The sequence below is a fragment of the Symsagittifera roscoffensis genome, chromosome 3 (genome assembly GCF_963678635.1).
Source record: "Symsagittifera roscoffensis chromosome 3, txSymRosc1.1, whole genome shotgun sequence".
In the NCBI taxonomy this organism is placed as follows: domain Eukaryota; kingdom Metazoa; phylum Xenacoelomorpha; order Acoela; family Convolutidae; genus Symsagittifera; species Symsagittifera roscoffensis.
In genome coordinates, this window is record NC_087064.1 from 51,286,360 (window position 1) to 51,313,348 (window position 26,989).

General features: G+C 39.2%; 2 protein-coding genes across 5 annotated transcripts in view; both read right to left on the minus strand.

The window, feature by feature from the left end:
- Positions 1–26,989, minus strand: part of LOC134842648 (multiple epidermal growth factor-like domains protein 10) — a 185,935-nt gene that overhangs the window by 26,749 nt on the left and 132,197 nt on the right. The window lies entirely within an intron of this gene.
- On the minus strand, positions 15,279–26,796 carry LOC134841232 (uncharacterized). The gene is made up of 10 exons (XM_063857081.1): positions 26,682–26,796; positions 21,234–21,368; positions 18,841–18,927; positions 18,382–18,584; positions 16,990–17,132; positions 16,751–16,869; positions 16,596–16,685; positions 16,387–16,529; positions 15,860–16,301; positions 15,279–15,628 (listed from the first exon to the last, which is right to left on the minus strand). The coding sequence occupies exons 1-10, from the start codon at positions 26,782–26,784 to the stop codon at positions 15,414–15,416; spliced, it is 1,680 nt and encodes a 559-aa protein (XP_063713151.1). The 5' UTR covers positions 26,785–26,796; the 3' UTR covers positions 15,279–15,413.

Consider the following 26,989-nt stretch of genomic DNA (forward strand, 5'->3'; position numbering starts at 1 on the left):
TATCCCGAGCAGATGAAGGAAAACATGAAAAATTTTGATAAGAAAAGGTCTAGGGGATCCTGGACTAAAATACGGGATCTGAGACAAACTCTCATCCAATAACTCCTACAACAGAATCACTTTAGAACAGGAGAAGACGGGACAATAGAAAAAGAAAAGGATGTGCTACGTTATGTGCAGGGCATAACTCTACTTACTGATTTAAGCCTAGCTCTGAGGACAGACACCTTAGCACTGATCAGGGGAGTCAGCGAGTTTATGACTACAATATACGGTCCGGCAGTGACGTTTTCATTCCCCGACGCAAAGGTGGAAGCCTACAGAAGGTCGGTGTTGCACCTGAACCGCATTTCAGCAGTGGACGGGAGCATACTCAATTGATGCGTGTAGAGTTTGCTACGCGAATTGATGAGCGAGGAATTGCTGTTCGCGAAGATAGCAGAGCCAGATACGACCGCAGTGGACTTCAATGACCACATCCGTGACTGAATGGGCAAAGTGGATAGAGTGCATATTAAAGGGTTCCCAAAACTCTGAATTTTGAGACCCTACGACAGACCGAACGGCAAAATAACTAGAATTCCTCTTTTAATAGTTCCATACCAGAAAGTGAGAAAAGAAACTGAAGACTGGGGTGACTACTAAAAACTACCAGAAGTTATACCTGAATTTCCTTTTTTCGGTGGATCTTGCTCAGGTTGAGAGCCTTCGATAGCAACGAAAGAAGGATGGCGAAATTCTCTGAACCGATAGACCAGTGTTTCATAGGCAGAAATGCTGCCGTGCTGCAACAAAAGCAGTTGGCCTATGTGGATAACTCGATGAGGAGAAGGATGAGAAACGCGGTCACTCCGAAACCAGGAAGATTCGAGGAACATTGGGCCATGTTGGACCTGGCGCCAACTATCATGAGAGGCAAGGCAGACTTGCAAGAAGCCGCATTGAAGTGAAGAATGTGAGACCAGAGTTGGCAATAACTGGCAAGCTGCTAAATAGAACTGCTCTAGCGCCCTTCGGCTATGAGGAAGCTAAGATTAAACACGGAGAAAACGACGACAATTCAGCTGGTAAGCTAGTCGTGCCGAGGCTTTCAGTCGAAACGACAAACGCGAACAAGGACCTTCAGGGTCAGGAAAGGTTGAAAAGCGAGACGACGAGCATAAAGAAGACCGTCAACCCAAAGAACCAATCAAACGGGACCAAGTGGGATGGGACGACGATGGAGCCTCAGTGGGTTGTGCGTCTAGCTTGGACTTCAATTTCTCGGACGACGACAAAGTAGGAGCAGAAACGTTGGCAGGGACGACTGAACCAGCAGAAGATGAAATTTCCACGCTGGAATCTCCCTCAGCTTTTTTGGATATAACTCATGACTTGCCGGAGAGCAGCTCTCCTGGCAAGACGAAAATCATTGCAGAAAATTTTTGAACGGAGTCGCCGCGTAGGAGAAGAATAGAAGGCGCAGTTCGAGTACATTTCTTGAATACCCTGCCAGAAGAAGAGTGGGAAGTTCACCACAGAGATCATGAGAATAGAACAGGCTGAGGGATGGACAGAGTTGCTTTCATGGAGGAAGTCTGGACAGTAGTGCAAGGCTACGGGACCCAGTCCATTTTGAAGACAGGTCTTAACAGACGACTGATGCTGGAAATCCTTGACAAATTGGACGAATGTGAAGGGAGAGTGAGCTGATTGTTAAATGATTCGGTCACTGATGAAAGTGAAGCTAACTCTCCGATGAAGGCGACGCAATAAAAAAGCAAGGAGGAAGTTGTGTACCTGTCCAGAACTCAAAAAGGAACAATGAGATCGAAAATATTGATCGACAAGATCAATGACATGAAGATGAAATTGAGCAACAAGATGATGTTATGAAAAACTGCGCTTTCCTGGTTGAAGACCTACTCGATGAACCAGAGTTATATGGGTCGTTGTAAAGCCAGGTTGGATGGCTAACATATGATAGTCGAGCGTGACAAGCACCAAAATGCTGACAGCCTCAATAGGTAAACTCATTTGTATGATAGATTGGAGAAGAAGCAAGCCAATGAGGCAGAAATCACGGAAGGGTTTTCGTTTTTGAACAAGACTTACGAAGCATTTCCCTTGACGAGATTTGGGACACGCTGTCTACGAGTGCAGAAAGCTGCAGAAATTAATATCTTATCCAAAAAGGACCCGGTGGCCCAACAACAGCCGATCATTGCTGAATAAAGAAGTGATTCGGATGCTGGGTGGATTGTTAGAAAGAGAAGTGTCTAGAGATGACCCTGAATGGGCAGCAACTAGGGCATTGCTGACAATCAGTGAGAAGGTACGAATAAAACCATCACGACGCCAGCACAAAAAAAAACGAAAGGGATTGTATGACAGGGGTTTAGCAACTAGTATCCTCGTATCCTCAAGTATCCTCAACCAGTATTCTCAAAGCATTTTGATGAAAACATCATTCAAGGGAAAAGAACAGGAGACCGGGACTCAGAGGAAGACTGTCACTTTCGAAGAGCCCGATCAAGAATTGGTAGAAGTCGAATCGAAAAGCCTGGAACAAGAGAATTTGTCCGAGAGGTGGAATGTTGGAGAATGTAGATACATAAATGGACAAAACCAGGCGGACAACGTTTTTTCCGGGGAGTTTAGATAGATGAGTTGCTGTTGTATGTCATAATCTGCCGTTGAGACTTGTTTCACGGCAGACTCATCGGTCGACAACACCTCGAGGAAATCGGAGATTGACACATACTCTGACAAGAACTCTAGCACTGGATCAGAATGGTCAGAGTTGACAATCCACACATTGCTGGCGGAGACTCGAGCAAGAGACTTGGATAGGGAAGTATTTCAAGACCCTGATAGTGATCATCACCTGTTCCCTAGTGAGAAAGTCTTTGATAACGCGGCAGATGACCTAGAGATGATAGCGGTATCAAAAGGTTTGATGAGCCTTTTATCACAGAAGGAAGCAGTCAGGAGGGAAAATGATTGTGTAAAAAGGGTGTAAAAGAGTGTAAAAAGGGTGTAAAAGGGTGTAAAGGGTGTAAAAGAATTGGACTCTGGTGTCGATGTTGAGGGTGTATTGTTCCCGATATATGACTGATTGGGATAGATGTCTGCCGCAAGTGATGGGAGCTTATAACAAATCGCAGAATTCCACAACAGGAATTAGTCCGCACATGATTTTCGCTTTTGATTTTCTTTTATACACACTATGAAGGAAAAAAAACATCGCCAGACATCTATATAAGGGATTTAACCAGACGTCAGCAGGAGCTGTACGATTTATGTAGGCGCAATACGCAACAAGCTCAGGCGACGCAGAGGAAAAGCTCTGACAAGAAGGCAGCTGGTGCTAAAGCTTACTCGGTAGGACACTACGTTTGGTTTTTCAGAACTTGATACCACCGAAAGGAACGAAGAAGCTCTTGAAGAAGTGGATGGGTTCGTTCATTATAGCGGAAGTGCATCAAGAGGGACGTTTATACAGACTGAGTACCTGCCGAGCTGCGCACTTTGAAAGTATTAAACCGCATAACCAATCCACAGAAGACTGGTGCATACCTTAAAGCATGGATGAGGGTGATTACCTGATGATGGAACGTGCTTGCGAAGTCGATGAGAAAAGTACCAGGGAAAAAAACAATGGTATTGAGGTGTTGAAAGAAGGAAGAAGTCCGCCACTGGACCTGGATCCTAATGAAATAATTGAGACGGACGAGGAAACCGGACCCTATGCGCAAGAGGACGGGGAAAACCCCGAGCAGATAGAGGTTACCAAGAACACTGAACCGTTTCTTCCCTTTTCAATGCTTCAAGACAAAAAGAAAAGACAAGAACCGCAAAGAAATGAAATCCTCGTGAAGACGACTTCGTAGTGGACAGGATAGACCTGAAAAAGATAAGTGAAGACCTCGTGGGTCTAGATGAGATACCCGTGTCACAGAATACAGACATTGTCGATGATCAAGACAATGAATGGATCGATGATCGATCGAAACCTGAAGTGGAACTTGACGACGAGCAGCAGAAGTCGTACGAACAAGGACTAACAAACCTGCGCGTCTTGGAGTGATTGAACGAAATGACATCAGATCCAAGGGAAACTAGTGTCACGATTCAGGACGAGGGCGACAGAAAAGCAGCACGTGGACCCTGAAAAATGGGCTCCGTCCCTAATGAGACTAAGAGACTTCTTAGTGGAGAGGGGAGTGAAAGAACTCTCGCTTCCGGTGTACGATCGAAACCGAGTACGACTGCATCCTCGGGAGCTGTATGCGCTGATACATGCGATCTTTTCGGATACCTATATTGAAGTATTCATACATAAGAAACATTATTTGAAAATAGGTTGAGTGTAGGTCGAGTGTAGGATGTGTGTTGTGTTGATGTGTTAAGTTGTTAGGATCTTGGGTTTGAAAAAGTTAGTGACCACGAATACTCAAACAATTACTTTAAGAATAGATCCAAAGTTTGGACTGTCCATTTTAGATCAAATTTCAAGGATTTAGAACTGAATTGATTTTCAAAGATCAAAATCTTTTTATCTGACTGTTTTTAAACCTGTTTTAATTTGAATTTGGAGCAATGTTGAGAGATGTGATAGTCGTGATATTATTTCTAGATCCGGGTTGATCAATTTAATTTTTGAACTTCAACCTTGTGAAATCAACTTATCGAATTCATTAATCAACATGGTCAGTTTCGACAAATTGACGGTTTTGGCCGAGGCGTACGTAGGGCCAGTCATAGACGAGCTACTGGAGATTATAGGCTGCTGGGGGAGGGGGGAGATTGTGCTCAGGATGATCCGGAGGTGGCCATTTTAACGGCTGCTCTGACCAACATCCTTGCAAGCAAGGAGTGCTGGATCGCCCGAGTCTGCGTGTTATGCGATGGAGAAATGGATCTCTCTCGGGAAGCGATTTGGCGCACGAATCCGGTGTGGGTACCACACGGACGTACCAACCTGGAGAGATGCCTCTCCCAGCCAGGCCTAGGCCCGGTCTGAGGAGTAGACATCAAGCTTTCCATCAGGAAATGAGTCTAGCTCTTAGTTGAAAGTTGCGGTGCCTGCCAAGAGACTCAGAGTTGTAGAAGAAATGCAGACGAACGAAACAATGGAACATCTAAACGAAACGAAAGACGAACTGGAGCGAGTTAGAAAAACCTTGCTCTGAACTGAAGAAGATAAAGATAGAGAAACATGGAGAGGAGATAGAACGCGTGAGGCAGGAAAATAAGGAGCGAACGGATCGACTACGATTGGCGTCATTGGAACGATCATTACCCGCAGGGAGTGTTCCTCGTGGGCAGCCCCCGGTGGAGCTTCTGACGCCTCGCGAACTAAAACAGGCGACAAATTTGCAAATCCAAACAGCACCCAATAGAGTAACGATATTTGATCCAAGTGACACCCTGGCTGATCCAGTAGGGGAAAGAACCATGCAGCAGCTGGTGGAAGCCGCAGGCAGACTTGTGGCCAGCAGAGGTGTGCCAAGTTTCGGAATGACTGCACCCAATGGAACAATCATTGGAACAATCAATGGATACCGGCAGATTAGAGCTCTCCTCAGAAGTAGTGAAGAAAACAGGAGCTGCTACCGTTACTAGATTAGCAAAAATCGCAAAAACCTCCGACATCAAGATAACGGAGTTGCCAATGAAAAAAGTATCGCATGTATTTGACATACAGAAGAATAATCAATTTAAAAACAGCTTCACAGGAGTCCCAGATACGGACATGCGAGCATGTTTCAATCAATCAACCTAGATTCCAGCAGTGAACATGCAGCAACCACCCCTTGGAACGTCGCATCTGATATTGGGCGATAGTTTGGTGAGAAATTTAGAAAAATTGAGAACCTTATGGATCACAATGGTGATGGCATTCGAATGTGTCACAGTAGCCCAGGTGTATCGGATGGTGGAGTTGATGGACCCAGGCAGAATAGTGCACATAATGATTCTAATAGGCGCAAAAATTGTGCCCAGAAGCTCGGACTCAGAAGAAGCCCAATGGTTGGCAATGCTGGTGGGCTTGTCTACCACAGTGTGGCAAAGTTGCGGTTCGCGGTTCTGATTGTTGGCACCATATCGAAGAGCACAAGAACGCAGTCATCCACAGGTAGAAGGCACAATGAAAAATTCGTGAGGTGGAACAACTTAGTGCGTAATCTGGCTCTACAAGTTTGCTGTCCTTGAGGGGCTGCCCTTAGACAACACCATGGGTCCCATGAATAAAAGGCCTCTGCAAGATGTGAGGATGCATCACAGTGAACAAACTAGATAGGAAAGACCAGGGATATTTTTGACAAGTACAGCACCAACGGGGCAACATGTAAAGATGATTAAACAAGTGCGAGCGCCTCCAGCTCATGTGAAAGAAAAAGCCTATCCGAAAAAAGTAACTCTAGAAGCTGAAAGATATGATGAATTGATTTTCCGAATATACGAGGCCATCTTCGCCGCGTGCGACAAAGCAAAGATGAGGAAGGCAAAGATATTAGTGATTGCAAACTCGGTCTTCGTGTATACATCTAAGTTCCTGTTCTGGCCCGATGTAGTAATGTTGACGGGAACCGACATGGATTGGATGCAATCCATATCATTGGCAATCGGGGTTCAACGACAAACCGAAATGAATCCGATCACAATCGTGTTCGCCGGCATTGATGATTACCTGCATTGTAGAAGTCTCCTGAGCAGACTCAGTGAGCTAGTGATGGCGGAAGATGCTTTTTGGCCAGCAATTAAAGACATTCTGGAGTCCATGGGCGAGCTCTTGGACGTGGTAAAGGAAGGCGGGTTCCAGAAAATAACGCCAAAGCCAGTGTTTGTGTTGTCCCCGGGATATGCACAAATCCCGGTCGGACTTAAATTTGTGGATGCAATTATGGCGTCACTCTCAGAAGAGAGATATGATGTGACCATACCTGCCCCAAACCGCGGAGTGAAGGCGAAGAATCTGAGGCCAGTTGGGTTTGGAATTGCCTGCAGTCTGGTCGGATATCTCAAACGCTATGAGAGGATTCAAAGACCATTCGCTACACATGCTAGTGTTGGATGAAGTGTTGGGATTGAAACTGTCAAAATTCAGCAGACAGCTCAAAATGAAACCAGGAATCGACGATGATCATCAAGTGATAGTGAGAATGTCTAACAATCTGTGGTTCAGAGGAATGGAGTTCGATGGCCCAACAGGCAGAACGCCAAAGAAACAAAAGTTCACCTAGAAGCTATGCTTTTGCGAATGAAACCGGAGGCAAACAAGGGACTGCACTTGACTCCTCGAATAACAGTATTGTACATAGACGCTTTTGAGCCGGGCTCAACGTTGAAAACGAAGATCCATGCTTACCTAGTAAGAGAAATGAATTTGGCGGAAAATGAGGGAGAGAAGTCAGTGGAGTTCATAGACTGGATGAGCCAGATAACACTCGAAGCTTTTTGGACGCAGAATGTGAGAGCAGAAGAAGGTTTCCAGAGGACATATAGCATGTTGGAAGGGTTGGGAGCGGGAGGGACCGCCTCCTTCCTGGCAAAAATTTACCCAGTACTCTCCCACTATCTAATACAGAAATTCCTTAAGGCCATCACGGGACTTTCTATCGTAGTGATCCTGGGACTGTTCGGGACGTTTGGAGCAAAAAATTTCATAAAAGTACCAGCAGTGCTGCTCACTGAAGGAATACAAAGTCTCCGACTGGATGGACTCCTGACATTAATTGCGATCACGCATGGAAAGTTGGTAGGGTTGATAAAATTAACCCGCTATCCCGAGCAGATGAAGGAAAACGTGAGAAATTTTGATAAGAAAGAACCAACAGGAACTCTCGCGTATGAACATAAACAGCCTCCGATTGCTGAATAAAGAAGTGATTCGGATGCTGGGTGGATTGTTAGAAAGAGAAGTGTCTAGAGATGACCCTGAATGGGCAGCAACTAGGGCATTGCTGACAGTCAGTGAGAAGGTACGAATAAAACCATCACGACGCCAGCACAAAAAAAACGAAAGGGATTGTATGACAGGGGTTTAGCAACTAGTATCCTCGTATCCTCAAGTATCCTCAACCAGTATCCTCAAAGCATTTTGATGAAAACATCATACAAGAAAAAGAACAGGAGACCGGGAGGACTGACTGCACTCTTACTGGAGCCACCCTAGAAAAGGAAATATTCATCCAATGTGGTGAAAGTACCCTTCGCAATTTCAGACCATCGGCCATGAATCACAGAAAGTGAAGCGTCATAGGACAGCTGACCCCAAGAAGAGTACAACCGATTGACAGTATTGGACGCCGTCACGATTGACAAACCCGCCGGTGGATACGAGGAAATGATGGAGTACAGGAACTCCGCTAGAGGACACCTGATCACTCTAGAAAATAAAAGCGCCATGGAAGGTTACTTGGAAGAAATGATACAGGGCACGACGATGAAGCAAATGGCGTTTGTAACGCTAGTTTCCTCAGAAATGCAGGCGGAAACTGTGGATCAATTGGTGAGCTTACCTTGGAGAGCAGTAGTACTAAGTCACTTTGAAAAAGAGATGCAAACTACTCAGAAGATACATGCTCTGATAGCAATTTCGTACGTCAGAACTGAGTTGCAACTCAGATGATTTGCTTGACGGATGACGGGAAGACGATAAAAGAGCATGACTCGGAAGGAAAGAAGAGGTCAAAAAAAGAGAAGGCGCTCTCGATGACGAGTCTAAGAGACCAAATGATCTGTGAAGGAGCGGCAGTAGCGTGTGCGAAACAAAAAGACGCTCTCTGTTTCGTCCGGTTCATGTTGGATCAAATGTCCGTGCCAGCAATGAACACTTCTGCGAAAATGCTAAGAAAAGTCAGTGATTTAGCAAAGACCTTGCTCTTACAAGCGCTATTAGACTTTCATCAAAGCAAGCCAATGCGGTGAACATAAAAAAAACCTGTAGAATTAGAACCCTTGAAGAAGATCGATGAAATCCGTAGATTCTCAAGCAACGAGCTTAGGCTCACGAAAGAATCAATGGGGACACTGCTGAAGTCCAGTGATTACTGTGGACCGATCAGAAATTGTCATACCTTATGTGTCTGGAACTGTTGGAATGGCATACAATCCTTTCATCAATGAGGACATATGTGATTGTTACTTCGATTACGAACAAGCTGTGTTGCTCAGACTCTGTTCATCAAGAACTTCAAAGATAAGAAGCATTGCCAGTCAGCAAGTCAAATTAGTTTTTTTATTGGAAGAAAAGGCGACTGCACCTTCCATACCAAAATCTGATAACCCAGTGAAATTTTGATTAGGTTTCTCAGATGAGTTACTGAGGACGAGCCTGATGGTGGTGTGCGAGTTAATGAAACCATCATGGTGCCCGGGTCCAAATGCTGATTCTATAATACGAGCGACGCATGATGTGCAAAGAGAATTAAACACAGATTGCAAATTGCAGAACCTCAACATCATCTTCAACTTGATAACAACAGCCTCTAGGAGCAACCGGGAGAATAAAGGGGGACCGGAAGACTGGTTCAAACCTGGAAGCTGTCTCGCAAAAGTCTGTGAACTAGAAAGTTATGTGTGGGGGTCTCGAATGCGTGAAGGAGAAAATCGACAAGAAGCAACGACTAAAGAACAGTTGGAGGAACTTGATTGTCTAAAAGCTTAGATCATCTTAAGACAATGTGCAAAATCTTGAATATCCCGATGAAACGAAAAAAAATATGGCCAGTAGACAACTGATGCCATGGTTCAGAACCAACATGACTACATGGTTGTACTATTATGCCAAAAAGCATATGTTGAAGCAGAGCAGAATCTACAGTTCGTATCAGATGGTCATAGGGTCAGAAGCGCTCAAACGAGCTTTTGTGACGAATCGGAATGCAGTGACCACCGCAGTGAAGAGAACATTGTAAACGGATGATTGTGACGGGAGAGAAAGAGAAGAAATGTTGAAGGAAGATCTGGAAGCGAATGTGACGTTGTGCCTCCACAACAGTTTCTGCAGAAATAGGGAAACCAATATGGACCCTCCACTTTGTAGCAAACAAAGGGTAGAAGAGCAGAGGTATTGGAGGACTGCCTCCAAAAGCGTCAGAATGGCTACCGATGTGTTGCAAGACAATGAAACCGAGAGTGCGGAGTCGATGTTACAGGAGGAAGAGAGGGTGTAAAAACAAAAAGCTGAATGACAAGATGCAAAAAGGAGAAAAACTAGAGGAATTTAGAAGTCTTCGAACTTCTAAACCACGAAAATCAAAAAAAGGAAAAAACGAAGGAGTAACAAAGGAAAGAAATTAAAACTCAGAATTGTTTTTGTGCGAGAAAAATTCATATGAGAAACCAAGCATCTGATTTTGAAATTGAAACTGAATGAAAGAGTTATTTCAGTTGTTTTTGAGTTTAAAATTTGATGCATTTATAAATTTGCATTGTGCTTTTAGTTAGTATTATTAGAGACACTTGCTTTTTTTAGGGAGACTTGAGTGGACAGTATATTAAAACATTCCAGCCTGCATGAATTTTTAAATTGATTTAAGATGACTTTTCACTTTGTGGTGACATGAAAGACTTGAGTTATCTCTTGAAGAGGGTAATTCATTGTTTCTTTCCTTCTAATCGCCGAGTTGCTTAATTTTAATAATCAGGACCAATAACAACTAAATTTCCGAAGAGAGTAAGTAGGATAATTTTAGTTAGTTGTGAGGCAGGATTGTCCTTCGTCAAAACACCTTTTTTAACCTAGGAGAAGAAATTTTAAATCGAGATAATGGCACTGAAAGTCAGAAAAGTTATTTTATCTTAAGTCATACCCTCAGGGAGCAGATTGATTAAAAATGTTAGAAGGCTATAGCGATGTAGTATGATGCCAATAGTAGCTTGCAGTGAGTCGATATGATGCAGATAAAGGTTTTTTTTCATGCGTTTTTTTTTGTGACACTGTACCATTTTAATGAATTTCACAAGGTTCAATGAGGACATTGAGCGGGCTGTCCGGGGCTTGTGTGACATTCGACCAGAGTGGCGACCGAAATGCATGGCAATAACGAAATTTTGTGGTGACATTTGAGTGGGAAGATTGTCTGTTTGAAAGGAATAACGGTGTTTTCTAATCAATCACACGAGCTAGGTAGGGTCAATTTGCAATGACGAAGTAATTTTTAAAAACTGGTTCGAAATTAAAGACACGTCACGACCTTGTTTTGCAGTTTATGAAAAAAAGCGAGTATCAGAACAACAATTTTTGCTTACAAAAAACAACAACGGTTCTCGACAGTGAAGAATAGACGTGAAGAAGATTGAAATTACAATTGATACTATCCAAATTGTAATGATTGTTCAGCTAAAATTGTTACGGAGCAGTTCCCGAGAATTCGATAGGGTATTGGGAGGATTCAACTACCCTTCTTAGACTGTAACAAGACCGCTCTTCGACAATGGATATGATGAACCCAAAACCTATGGGTCGATTTATCCATTTCTATCGTGTTCACTCTATCCGGATCAATTTGGAACCAACCCGACGCCTCTGGGTCGATCTGTTGTATGTCTACAATATTAATTCTATCCAGACCATTTTGAGACCAACCCGACGTCTCTGGTTCGATTTGTCGCATTTGTACCATATTATTTCTATCCGGATCAATTTGGGACCAACCCGACGCCTCTGAGCTGATTTGTCGCATTTTTATCATATTCACACTGTCCGGATCATTTTGGGACCGACCCGATGCCTCTTGTGGATTTATCGCATTTCTATCATATTCACTCTATCCTGATCAATTTGAACCAGCCCGACATCTCTGGGTCGATCTGTTTTTTTTCTACCATATTCACTCTATCCGGATAAATTTAAGACTAACCCGACGACTCTGGGTCGATTTTATGCTTTTCTACCATATTCACTTTTTCCGGATCAATTTGGAACCAACCCGACGCCTCTGGGTCGATCTGTCGCATTTCTTCCATATTCACTCTATCCGGATCAATTTGTGACCAACCCGTCACCTCTGGGGCGATTTGTCGCATTTCTACCATATTCAGTCTATCCGGATCAATTTGGAATCCAACCGACGCCTCTGGGTCGATTTGTCGCATTTCTAACATATTCTTTCTATCAGGATCAATTTGGGACCAACCCGACCCCTCTGGGTCGATTTGTCACATTTCTAACATATTCTCTCTATCAGTATCAATTTGGGACCAACGCGACGCCTCTGGGTCGATTTGTCGCAATTCTATCAAATTCTCTCTATCCGGATAAATGTGGGACCAACTCGACGCCTCTGGGCCGATTTATCGCATTTCTGTCATATTAATTCTATCCGGATCAATTTGGGACCAACCCGACGCCTCTGGGTCGATTTGTCGCATTTATACCATTTGGGCCCACCCAGACGTCTCTGGGTCGAAATGTGACAGCTTCTTTTCTCGTACTTGAAGAATTACTTTTTTGTTTTGTACATATATTTTCTTTTAAGTCTTTTGATACTTTTCATGTTTTTATAATTGTATTATTGTCTTTTTAGAAGACTTGAAGTTACACTTCTTCTTTGACCGGATCCGATAATCCGGAAGGGTCATGGGAAGAGACTGAATCTGGTTTTCGAACAATTTTTATCTTCTTGAACTCAATTTAATTAACATCTAATTCTATTTCCGGATGAGAGAAGCTAGGAGTTGAGGGAAAGGGTTGATCCATCTCCGATGTATGTGATGTATTTTATCTACTGATTAAAAACAATAGAATTATGATAACAAGTTGTAGCCCTGTTACTAGGAGTGACCTTTTGGTCTTGGTATACTGATGTAACAGTCGCCTACTTAAGTCATATATGAGGTTAAAGAAAAATAGGCCCTTTAACCATTGGCACAAGAGTCAGGGACACTATCTCTTGCATTTTTCTACCTCAAGCGGTCGGAGCATGGTTACAGCTTAGAGGCCACTACGAAACCCCCCCCCCCCCCCACACTCCAGAAAATAAAGACGCCCTCATACTCAGGTCTCAAAATACCTGAAATACGCGAACGCCGTTAAAAACAGGGTCGGAACTTTATGCAAAGTTACTTTTCATTAGACAGTGGACCTTTGATCTATTTCAGCATTTCAGATGGATCAACCTAAAATCTCTCCCTAACTTAACATAACATGATAAAACACACTGAAGAAAATTAAATTAGGTACTCACATACCGAAACGACCTCTAGAATTGAGTAACTAAACTGAAAAGCAACTCTAGAATTGATTGAAAATTGAGTTTAACTCGAGAAGGTTGTAATGAATAAGTTTAAGCTCAAGAAATAATTTTTGGGTCCGGACCATTGGGCAACTTCGGTTGTCCACCTTTCCACCGAAGGTTCACTCTGGTCCACTCGAGTTTACTGACCCTCCACTCGCTATTACTTTCTGTCTCATGCCAAGAATAGGACAGCTCTACTTTCGTTCGAATTATTTATTTATTAGAAATTGCGAATAGCAATTTCCCGCTGCTATTTTTGACTACTTTCCAGCAATTGTAGTTCGAATCTTCTTATCTTATTTTTCTGATAGTTTCAGTTGTCGCGAGAAACTTGAGCATGACATGCTCAATTCGAATTTTTGAAAAATTGCACTTCATCACAAAATCAAGACTTAACGTTTTTCTCAAGGTCAAACTTCCAAATATGACCGACTGGCACATGAGACCCAGCCATGAGCTCACTATTTTTGCATGTAACTAAGTTAATTTGCGCGATCTGGCCGATAGCCTTAATAGTAACGATATTTTCGGCCCGATTTTATTGGACCACACATTGAACTGGCTTTGGTAGAGATGGTTTAAAGCATGTGAAGCTGTGTTTATACGCCAGCCAGTCGTTTTTGGACCTAGCTTTATTTTCCGTCGGTATCTACTTCCGGGCGAATGCTACATTGCCGAAATCAGGTAGCGTCTTTTATTGATTGGTTGCAGGCATGGTCTTTGTGCCTTTTCATTCCTACCTTCGGTTAACTGTCGTTTTTTAGAATGTTCCTCTCGTGACCGGAATCTAGGAAAATTGATTTTTCGCACGTCCGTTCTTTGGACTGAACTCTGAAAACAACTTTTCCGATGAAGTGACTAATTGTATCGTTGGTAAAGTCATACTATAGAGCGATAGTCTGCTTATCTGCAGAGACTATCTTCAATAGCGTGTTCCTCAGTTTGAACTCAGCTATGACGTTATTTTATAATTGACTGGATTAATCGAACCCAAATACAACAGCATGCGGCCTGACGAAATATCGATTATTGTTTCAAATTGACAATTTTCTCCAGCTTCGTCAGTGTATTTACACCTAGATTATTTACATTGCTGGTATTAATTATACAATTACCATTTTTCCTAGATTTACTGAATCTATTTACTTGAGCCTATTCTGTCCGATCATGCTGAGATTTGGTGAATTTTCGGTTGATCCATCAGAATTCAGAAACGGATCAAGTACATACTTTCTAGGAAAAACTAAGAAAGTTCTCAACCCTGTTTTTATTGACATTTGCTTGTTTAAGGTGTCTAGAGATCTGGCCAATGGGGTGTTCTTTTTTCTATCCAGAATGGGGGTAGCATTTTGGTAGTGGTCTTTAAGCTTCAACAATTCTAAAGTTCGTTGTCTAAGCGAAACGCGATTTGGCTCCTACAGAATTGGTGCCCGACATCAAACCGACTAGACTTCAAGCGAATATATATAATTTAGAAGAAAATAATTTTGAACTTAATATGAACTGAACTTGCCTAAGATTTTGAGAAGATACATTTTACAGATGAAAATTTAGCGTTTTAAGGTGCTTGTGAAGTTTAAATCTCGGTATGAAGTCCCGTCGACCTGTTGTCCTAGACTCGATAAATTTAGGTGTAAGAGCCCGAGAGATAGTGTCTGTGGCTCTTTAGACAATGACTATAGAGCCTCTCATTCGTGACCTCATATGTGGTTTAAGTGAACGACTCTTACAGTCCTTTAGATCAGTTCAGTGTTAATACGATTCACGTTGTTGCGAAGGCGTTTGTAAGTTACTTGTTAATTCCTCTTTGATTATACTGTTACGTTCAATGTCTTATTTGTTTAATTTATTGGTGAAAAACGAAGTTTTTGATCTACTTTTGAGAAATGTTTGCTTTTGTCATTTGGTCAAAATAGTTCATTTTTTGCAATTGTTTTGTCCAGCTGTACTTTTTCCTCAAAATTGAGTAGAATTTTTGAGAGGTTGAGATAATTGAAAAAAGAGTTTTCATCGGACACGAACAAACAAAAGTAAATAGACAAATTCAAGCAATGAGTCAAGGAGTGAATTTAGCTGGTTGGGCGATTAATGGCCCTTTGGGCCCATCAGCAATAAAGAAATTGTACATCAATATGTTTTTATGCTTTCGCAAGTCAAATCATTACACAAAGAATTACTATAAGTTTACATCAAAGCGCAGTCTCCTTGACCGTTTAAAATACTTCTCTCGCGGTCTTGCAATGCAGAAATAATTATTTCATCGGAATCATCTCGCTTAAGTTTGGACTTGGTCTGGTAGAGTGAATGTAATTGTCTTTCGGCATCCCAGATTTGTCGATACAGGATATCAATCTGCCATGAAATACTTTCAATATAGTCTTGGGTTTCGCCAATGAGCTCTGAAACAGTTTTTACGCATTGAATATTTTTTGTATCTAGCTGCAGGGATTGGAAATATCGATGTGGCCTGAAACATCATTCTACCTTCAAATTGCAAAATTTCCGATTGCTCAACAATCTTCAAAACAAAGCAAAATTTTTTAAGATGAAATTACAAGGAAGCAATGTATACGGAATTCGGTCTTCTGCTTTCCGACCACATCTTTTTGGTAATTGAATGCAATGCTTACCTTCGAGAATAGAAATCTTCGCAACCTTTTTACCGGATGATCTTGTTGCCTCATAAAGTAGAGCTTTATTGCTGTCGATTCGATCTAAGATCCCGTGACTAGATGTACCTACTCTGTAGAATTCCTCCTCGAAAGGAGGTTCATCTTCAGGGGGAGGCGGTGGTGGGGGTATCGAATCGTCTTTTTTTGCAACTGTAGCAGGCTTTTCTGATTTGGCGGGCACTGGTTGTGAAGTTATCACAGGTTGTTTCTTTTTAGTGACTGGTTTCGCTATTAGTTTTTCTACTGGAGCTTCTAGCGTTGGCTCAACTTGCACTGATTCAACTTTCTGAGGCATTTCAGACGGATACTTGTTGCTTCTCAGATCGTTAACTTCTCTTTTCAGTCGCTCATTTTCTGCTTTCAGCTTTGCTAATTGAATCTGCATGTCTTCAATTGCGGACTAAAAATTTCAAATCAAGAAGCATGGTAACATCAATAAAACATATATTACGATGTGTTTTATGGCTAGTTAGAAACGTATATACCTTAGATAAATTGGTTTCGTAATTTTTAGTCACAGTGAGCTTTATCCCTGAAACTCTCGCTGCGAACTCGCATGTTCGTAGCGCAGCGTCTTTCCGAGAAATATCTGTGTTCATGGTTGCAATCAGCGCAGTATTACTATTGCCTAAAAAGAGGTCACAGAAATTGTCCGCTTAAAGTGACGTTTTATAAAAATAGTATGTATTCAAACCTCCGAGTGAATCCCGTAGCATCTGAGTAAGTTTTGAGTCCCTGTAGTTGATAAAGGATTTTCTCTCTGATAAATCATCGATTACTTTGCCTAAAGAGAACAAGTTTTTCGTTTCGATTTTTCGACATTATAAATTCTTTAGTTTCTAAATTTACCGAGTGCAATTAATGACATGTTGATTTTCTTTGCCTCCTCTGCAGTTACGCCTTCTGAGTCACCCAATCGCTCGGCTCCTGCCAAGTCGACCAAGTTCAGTTTTGATTCCACACTCAACCTGTTAGCGCAAATAAGACTCATTGAATTTTCCAATTCGGTTATAGTTTCTAGTATTCTTTGAATTGAATTGTTTTTAGTGTTGCGGTGACCTAAATGAGAAATGATTGTGAGAATTTACCCAGTAGAATCCGGCGTTGAGGTTGTCCTTCTTTTGATGTAAATTGTGAAAATTCCATGAGATCGAGATGACCTCATGTTATGTGAGGTCGATTTAACTGTCCGATTGAGACAGGCGGTGGTATACAGAACATGCGCATTCTCCTGAAAACAATTGTTCAGCAAGAAAAAACTTGAACTTTACAGATTTTTCCACCACTCGATTATTAGTAACTGAAAATAGCCAACAGACAGTGACAATGAACGCAAGGAAACAGTCAAAATTAGTCCCTTGTTTTTTTTGAGAAAACTTCATCTTTCGTACTTCTAAAAAAATTATGGCCTTCTTTGAACATTTTAAGTTTGATAATTTTTTTTTGATGAAATAACCCAAGTTGAGAAAACTGGTTAAAGTTTTTTTCCGACGGGAAATCTAAAAATTAAAATCTTTCTTCGAACCTAAAAGTCATTCCCGTTTTTGTGTTTGATTTGCATTTTCGAAATTGGGGAGCGCAATTTACATTCCTTTTAGCAAACGAATTGAATTGAACTTAAAAAGAATTCAAAACTGCAACAGATCGAATTCGGCGAGAATAAATTTTCTTGAAAAAAATAAGCATGACCTATTTTAGTGGCTTCATTACGTTTATTGAAGCTTAATCAATAAGTAACTCAATGAAGAAGATAAGAATTTTGGAATGCGGTAAAAAAAACAGACAAGTCAAAAAAGACACGTCATAAGTCAAGCAGAATCGAGAAAAGAAAACAACTGTACGCATGAATAACAAGGATAGCCGGTTCCGACCGTAGTCTTAAAAAAATTGAAATTAGACCCATTCGACAGTCATAGCAAAATAAGCCAATTGGAAAACAATTTTCGTAGAAAAATGATTAGAAAAACAAACAAAAATGCAAATAAATCAAAAATGGCGCTAAAAACTTCAAAAAGTTAATTAATTTTTTACGGCATAAATTAAGCATAAAGAAGCTACTGTAGGCCTGGACGCTCACCTTATTAGATTGAAATCAAAACAAAAATCAGAAATTTCAAATCAAATATTTTAAATAATGTCAGGCGAATCACGACTGAAAGGGCTTTAATATGATATATGACTCAGCCCAGTGCGATGACTATTGGTACCTAGTTTTGCGTGGAAAGCAAAAAAAGTAAAAAAAGAAAACTAAAAAACACCCGGATGCAAAAGTTCTCCACCTTTCTCAAATGGTCGGAGCAAAAAATATATATATTTTTGACTTTGTACGTTTGTTTTTTTTTATCTCGATTCTGATTGGCTTACTACGTGTCGACTTTATGGCCTGGCTATTTTTTGCTATGTAACCCAGAATTTTCCTTAATTTCTTGTTTTTTCTTGTAATGGTGAAGATCAATTCACATTGTCCAGGAATAACTTGCCTCAGATTGACAAATAGGTTTATTGAGTGTCGAATCCAGCCTTTCAACATTGACTCTCTGGAAGTTGCTCTTGTCTTTGTTCTTAGTGTTAAGTAGCATCGTGTCAAAGATCTGCTCCATCCAGATTTCTACGAATGATAGTCTAATCTCAACGCCAGAAGAGCCTGCCAGTCTTTGAAAAAGGGTTGAAATGCATCTCCGAGCTAAAGCATGTAATGAAATCTAGAACAGTTGGGATCAATCTCATCAATACCCTCTTAATTGTTTTTACCATATCATCGCCTTTGAGACGCGGTAATTTTTTTGGAATGATCCCTAAATGCCTTCGGAATTGATATTTTCAACTACTTCGAAAGAAGAAATAGGAACTATTTTGGTTAAAAGCATAAAAATATTGAAAAAGTAAGGCGTTTTTCCTAATTGGACATGGAAAATTGATGTAATGTTTCTTAAACTAACCGAGACCAGCTCCTTCTGTGAAGGACTGTTTGTTGTCCCAACTGCCTTCTATTGTGTGTGTTTTCCCCGTGCCTGTGTAGCCGTAAGCTAAAACTCTATCTTGCTAGATTTTTAATGAAATTTAAAAGAACAGTAATAAGTCAATTATCTGTCTCAGAATTTTGGCATGAAAAGAATCCTGTTTAAATTTGTGATACAAGGGTATTGCAATCGGGTGCGAGGCTTTTTTTTTTACCACTGACAACTTTGTCAACAGGATTCTTTGTCAACAGGATTATCGCAAGGGTAAAGTTTTTTACCCTTGCGATAAGCAAAGGTTTTGCAATTGGGTACTAGTTCACTGGACTTATCTCCTGAACTCATTCATCTACTGGCCTTTCGTTTGCAACAGACATATTTTGATGATGATAGCATTTTAATTATTTGGCTTTATCGAGATTTATTTGTTTTTGCCTGTTGTCATTTTACCCCTTCGAATTGTTAAAATTTCATTGTTAAATTTTAACCGAGTTTGAATTTGAGCTTTTTCGACATGAACGGTTTTTGGCTTTGTTACCGCTTGGTAATTAAACATCTGGCGCAGAGGTAAAACATTTAGACCATAGCTGGACTTTTTTTAACCTTACGGTAAGCAAAGGTATTGCAATCAAGATACTAGACTCTTTCCCGTAAAGAACTTTGTTCGCAGAATCTCCAACTTTTGAAAACTTTTTTTATTACCTGTCAAGTCAAATGTTGTTCATGTTTTCCCGGAATTTTGAAACTTTCTGCTAAATTTTTCTTTATTATTTTTTCAGTTTTTTTTCGGAAGCAAGGTTTCTGATTTATTTTTCTTCTGAAATTGCGTAGATTTAATTGCATTAATTGGCTTAGTGTCGTTTTGGTTCAGTGTCACTTCAAGTCGATCACCTTGTAGTATCACTTTAAATCGATTCAAGTTGATGGCATAGCGTATTGCTTTCATATGTCGAATTTTTTTTCGAAAAATATCTTGGTGATACCAAATTTCTTTTTTAATTTTAATTTGACTGATTTGTCTACCGATAAATATTGCGCATATCGCGCGAGATTAGAAAGTTTGTTCTTTTTGGCTGAAATGTTAGGAAAATTTTTTTCGTATTTTCTGCAAGTTTTTTGCGGCAATTGTTTTAAACTTTAGAATTCATTTTTTAAGTTTTCCGTCTTGATCTTACTTTATAGCAAATAACGGATAGGTTCTTTTCTTATCCCCAATTTTTCCGGCCGGTTGTCTGGTTGCATGATTTTAAGCAAAGTTTTTGAGTAAGTTAAGAAGTTTTTGGATCTCCATCTTTTCGTTTCCATTTCTTTCTTTTTGTTTCCATCTATTGTTTATGAGAAATAAATTAACGAATTTCATATATTTCAAATTTATCATATGTACCAGGTGATTGCTTCCGCTTTTTTCAATAAAATTCATTTAATGTCTCAAACCAAAATCGAAAATATTATCTTTTGATTTTTAACATTTTATTTTGTATCGAAGTGGTGCGAAGCTCAGCTTCGTCCGTATTGAGTTTCAGTTTTTGTAATTGTAGTATCCACGCTTGAGACGACAGAGCCACGGGGTTTCGATTGCAGTCGAGACCTGTTTCTTTGCAAATTGGAAAATTTGGGCTAGTTTAGGTTGTTATCTGTCCGCTTGTTTTTGTCGGCTTAATTCCTTAGAAGTATTCTTTTGAAAATTTCGCTTCTTTCTAGCAATTCGAAACTTCCTTCCAAATTTTCCATGAAGCAGGGAACTTGGCTTCTGTTTTTTTTTGGGTTTTTGAGGCAATTTTTTAAAATATAGTTTCTGTTAATAAAAACGATGTTTCGTTCAATTGTTTTTCTTTTTTTTCTATCGATTGCAATCATAGTGATTCATTTTTAGATTGAAAGGAGTGCAAAACTCAGTTTCGTTTCTGCGCTACTGTTTTCTTTTTTTTGTGATTTGATTTTTGCTTTCAAGGATTCAAAGTATTAAAAAACGCAATTTGGCTTCAGGGAATTTCAAGTTTCAATTGACACCGTAGTGTCACTTGATGAAACAGTCCTTGAGTGGGACACTCGAAAGAAGTCAACGCAGTTTAGTTTTCTTGATCTTAAGAAGCTTTCGACCCAGTCTATAATATAGAACTTTACAACAATGTTTTTCTCGGGGCGTGGTCCAATTTATGAATTTTTCTACCTTTTCTCTTTTTTACGAACATCCTACCTTTAAAACAAGACACAGTTTGCATATCTTATTAAAAGAAAATTATCGCCAAAAAAGTTTCTTAAGGGCCACATGGCTCATTGTTAAGTCAGCTTCTTTTCATTATCTTCTGATTATTTTTCCTTTTGAAGAAAACTACTTGGTGGTTCGAATTTGTGTGTAATTCTTCTATCCTAACCTATGATGGATCCATTTTCTCCTTCCAGACATCGATCTATGATTGGCACTGCGACTGTATTGAATATGTGACTCTGACTGCAGTCAGGTTGGAACACTTCCAAGAAGTTGAAGTTCCGCTCTTTTCCTTGATGCTCTGCAATAAGCAAATAATTGCTCAAGCGAAACAAAATTAGCTTGTCGCCGTGCAAATGAAACTGAATGTTCCCACCCAGGGGCGGATTTAAGGGGGGACTGTTACCTTTGAACTATTTTGAGATATCCATTTTTGGCTGACGGACCCCAAAATTTTTCTAAAGGCGCCTTTGGCGCCAATCTATCTATTATATATTTAAATGCGGGCTTCACTATCTCGCCATGTTTAAGCTTTTTCAACGTATTATTTTTGCATGTTTAAGCTATATCGTATATTGCAATGGTTAAGATTTTTTTTTTGATTTTCGACTTGATTTTAGTGTTTTATTCACCGAGTTTAAATTAAGCAGCCCAATATTGGTATGCTGTCCGTATTCACCTACTTTGAATGGCCAAATTTTTTTAGCTAACGAAATAAAGCTCAAATTTACAAAATGATTTAAAAAACTTGAAGTTCACAACCCTGTAGTTGGGTACTGTCAGTACTATTAAGGATTGCGAGTCTTGCCTCCAAATATGACTGCTCAAATCTTTGTAGTTTTTGGACGTTTTTTGTGATTTTTTCAAAACTTGAAATTCCCAACCCTGTGGTTGGGTGCTGTCAGGGTACTCTCAGGTGTTGCAAATCTTGCCTCCAAATATGATTGTTCAAATTCTTGTAGTTTTTGAGATATGACGTTTTTTGTGCTTTTTTCAAAAATTTTCAGAAAATTTTAATTATTATTATTTTTTTAAAATCTGAAATTCCCAATCCTGTAGTTGGGTTCTGTCAGAGTACTATCAGAAATATCAAGGGGCTGTAAGAGAAATATCAAGGATTGCGAGTCTTGCCTCCAATAATGACTGCTCAAATCCTTGTAGTTTTCGAGATATGACATTTTTTGTGATTTTTTCAAAAATTTTCAAAAAATTTAAATTATTATTATTTTTTTAAAATCTGAAATTCCCAATCCTGTAGTTGGGTTCTGTCAGAGTACTATCAAGGATTGCGAATCTTGCCTCTAAATATGACTGCTCAAATCTTTGCAGTTTTCGAGATATGACGTTTTTTGTGATTTTTCATTAAAAAAATTCAGAAAATTGAAATATTTTTTTTTCATAATTTGAAATTCCTAACTTTGTAGTTGAGTGCTCTCAGGGCACTCTCAGGAGTTAGAAATCTTGCCACATGCGATTGCTCAAATGCGACTGCTCAAATGCTTTTAGTTTCCGAGATGTGATTTTTTTTTGATTTTTTCAAAATTTCTCTTGATGAAGACACAACCTTATTGTCAGCGTATACCCAGGCGTCTGAAATCTTAACTCTAATTATGAATGCTCAAATCATTTTAGTTTCCGACATAAGACGTTTTTTGTGATTTTTTCAATTTTTGTCGGGAAATTTAAATTTAAAAAAAAATCACGAAATTTGAAATTCCCAACCGTATAGTAGGGTGCTATCAGGGGCTCTCAGTGGTTGCAAATTTGGCCTCCAAATTTCTCCAGAGGCCCATTAAGTTTTCGAGATGACGCGTTTAAAATGGGATTTTAAAAAATTTAAAAAGTTAGAAATTACCAACCATGTAATTGGGTGCAGTCAGATTACACTAAAAGTTTGCAGATTTGTTTTCCAATATATGCGGTTTTTCCTGAGCTGTCTAAAAAATTCGAAGCACCGGAGGTGCGTTAAACGCTAGTATATACTTAATTTGAGGGGGGAGCGCGCGCCGAAAAAGCGCGATTGTTTGGTCCAAGTTTTCAAAAAGCGCCTAAAACACATTTTAGCCTGTTTTTTTGAAAAATTTGCCTGCGGTGCAGAAACTTTGGTCAAACTAATGTCTTTATAAGGATTTGGGAGAGCTCAGAAAATCAATTTGGTCGATCTAAAAAAAGTTGATAATATTTTTGATTTTTTTTGAGAGTTCTCCCCTCGAGAAAATCCTAGACCCGCCCTAATTTTCCTCGAATCATCCGAAAACCTTTTAAAGATATATTGCATTGCAAAAGCGACAATTCGTGAACATGTGATTAAGCGACAAACACTGATTCGCGCAAAATACCTTTCGCGCCGAGTGTCAGCGCAGCGGAGAAAGTGGTCGCTTCTTGCCAATGCGCCTTTTCACAAGCTGTCGCTTTTTTCCGACTTTCGTAACGAAAGTAACGGAATATTTGTGCTCTGGGTGGGTTTTTTTTCTTCGGGTCGAAAGAAGCTTATTTGGCATAATTGAATTGTTACTAGGGGAGAAATTTATCACTTTGTACTTGATAAGGCGTGTGGGGGGATGATTTTTCCAAAAAATCTCAAATTTTAGAAGAAAAAGTTGTTCATTTTATTTTGTTACATTTAATTTTTTTATGTTATTACTGCTCCATAAACCTTAAAAGGCTGTCGGAACATCCAAGGCTCCGCCCTGATACGAGGACTCTTGTTTATCTTTGTTTTTTATAGGGTTTTTTGTTTCGTTTTCGTTGAATTTTGTTGGATAAGTTTTACATAACTGACTGTTTATACGGCAAATGATTTCTATTCAATTATTTGTTTCTCGCCGTTTTCAAATTCTGCTTTTTAGCGTTAAGAATTTATCTTTTGTGCGGTTTGTAGCGCCATTCAAGGTGAATTTTGCGTTTCCAACATTACTGTTAACCAGCGTCCAATGCTTTGATACATTTTCTCATCAGAGCTTTTAGATACTTTGAGCCTTTAGACGGGCAATTCTTGTGTAATTTTAAATGAATAAATAATAAGACCGCTAACAATGTGATTTTCTGGAGTTCTGTTTCCCCACAATTCCTATGAAAAAATTTGATAAGTTTTTGTGATAGTTTTTTTACTATGATAAACCTATTTAGAGAAAAATTAAATTTCATTTTCGAGTTTTATCCGTTGAATAGAGTCGCGGGGGTGTCCTTTTCTCTGTTAATGAATACTCATTTACAGTAGCAGACTTAGGGGGTGGGGGCCTCTCCTTGGTACAATTTTGAGACATCCATTGTTAAATGACCGGCCTAATTTAAAAAAAACGCCTATTTAATTCTTTTGAAGGGGAGAGCGCGCCGAAAATCTAAACTTTTTGGTCTAAAATTTTCGAAAAAGCTTAAAAACTTGTTTTTGGCCTGTTTTTCAAAAAATCGGCTTCGGCGCAGAAAATTAGTCCAAAATAGGGTCTTAGTAATAATTTGGAAGAGCAAAGAAAATCAATTGGACTACCTCGATAAAATCCTTGAGCCACCCCTGCCTTTTTGTGGAATCTTAACTGAACTTTTGCGTAATTTTATGTGTTTTTTGTGTAACCTTATTTTGAGGCAATCCTATTGTTTTCTGAATTTTTTTTTAAAAATATGTACGGATATGTTTCTGTGCCTATAATTAAAAAAAATTTGAAAAAGGTCAAAATGTGACCTATTATAGCTTATCTTGTTAAAAGTTTTTTCCATTTTTTATGACGCATTTTTTATCTCTTCAATGTTTTCAAATGTTTTTTTTTCGTAACTTTAATTTTTGGTATTCTTTTTTTAACCCTTTTTAGCGGATATAAAGGATGGAATTGAGGCTTTTGTGTTTTGATAGCCGGGTCAAATTTAGAGCAAAATTGAATTTAAAATAAAAGAACTCTTTAAGCGATAATTGGAGTAAATAGAAAAAAATAGATTATCTTCACACAGATTTTTTTTGTTTTTTTTCTGTAGAATCTGAATCACGATCCATAGGGCTTAAATGTGACACTGCATTTGAATCATTTTTCATTGAGATTTTCAAAATGGGCTGAAAATCAATCGACTCGAACACAAAGTTCCAGGGGGGATCTAGGATTTTCTCGAGGAGGGGAGATTTCCGAAAATTTCGTCGACTTTTTTTAGGTCGACCAATCTAATTTTCTGAGCTCTCCCGAAGCTCTTAGAAGACTATGTCGCAGTCGAAGTCTTGAAAAACAGGTCAAAAAACGTTATTCGGCACTTTTTGGAAAACTTCGACCAAAAAAATTGCGTTTTTTCGGCGCACGCTTTTCCCTAGAAGTTAGTATAATCAAATTAATTATCAAATTTCCCAGTGAAATAAAAGTTTCGCCTATTGATCCAGTTTTCTCAAATTGAGTTAATATTAACCAAAAAATGTCCATGATAAATTTTTCTACAAAGTCAAAGAGCTTTAAGGCCATCTATTTTTTTCTTCGAAACTTAAAAGTTTTGAAGTTTTGAAAAACCAGTCGGTTTTTTTACAGTTTACTTGCGTTCATTTCTTTTTTCCAACTGTCAGGTGGCTATGTTTCACACTAGCGAGCTTGCGTAGTGTATTAGCATGAACATTTTAATGCCAACCTAACTTGCAAATAAAAGTGCGCTTTTGCTATAATCACGATCTGTATGTAGCATTAGAAATTTCATAACATCTGTTGTGTGCTTTATTTGTGGCTAGTGTTTGCCGATTGTTAAGCATCCGTGGCTGAGAGGTTAGGCTGTGAGATTTATAATTTCTAGGTCGCAGGTTCGAAGTCTACGCAAATTCTCTCTAAGGAAAACTTTGCCTGTTGATCCAGCTTATTCAAATTGAACTAATTTTATCAAAAAAGTCTCAATCTTAATTTGTAACAAATCTTGCGGATGAAAACTTCAAAATTTCAATTATTTTTCAAGTCATTTTCGAAGGAAACTGTTTTCCAATATGCTTATTTCACTATGAAAATTGAAAATGCCTAAAATCTAGTCTTTAGTTATTAAAATCTAGTCTTTAACTAATTTCAAATAACTTATTCTTTGTAGTTTTTAAGAATATGGCCGGAACGTTATGTGCTGCTCGCACAGCAACCGGCTATCCTTTTTAATGCGTTTATTACGGTGATATCAATTTGAAAACCCAGAAGTTAATTCATATTTTCATTTAAATTTCAATTAATTTAAACATAAAATTTTGAGGCCACTCAGGTTAAGTGAAAAATTTTAACTTCAATCGAGACCTTTAATTTTTTTAAAATAAAGTTGCCCGAGCAGGATTCAATTCTACGCCAAAGTACACAGATTTTTGTGCCAATTAATTTCACATTTCATAGTTCCGCGTAAAACGCAAACAATCTGAGTTTTAACGACAATATTACTTTCGATTTCTTTTTCAAAATTGCGAAAAGTGCCCTAAGCTAGCAAAAAACAGACTTCAGCGAAAACATGCAAATTGATACCACCATTTTTTATAATTTTCTTGAACAATTTTAATTTTGATTTTTTTAAATGGATATCACTGGTTTCTAATATAAAAATGCGTTTTAAATGTGGCTGTAGTTCGGGCCCAGGATTTACCGTAGTAAAAGTGCTTATAGGGTTGTATAATTTCTAAATCACGAACCTATCCGAATAGTGCTATTGGTGTATTTGCCTCCTTCCGTCTTGCAGTTTTTGGGTTTGAAAAGTCGACTGTACGTCTTAATGTTTCGTTGTGAAGACTGCATTTTGGGGATGGTGGTTAAATTGAAACATAAAATACGTAAGAATAAACTAATTAAAACTAAAGATTAATATTTTTGGAGCATTTGATAATTGAGTGATCGAATGGAGATTGACTCGTTTTAGGCAAAGTCGACTGATACAATTAAATCAAGTTTTTAATCCAGAAGAGACTGGTGTAGCTGACAATGCGTTCAGTGGTGTTTTACG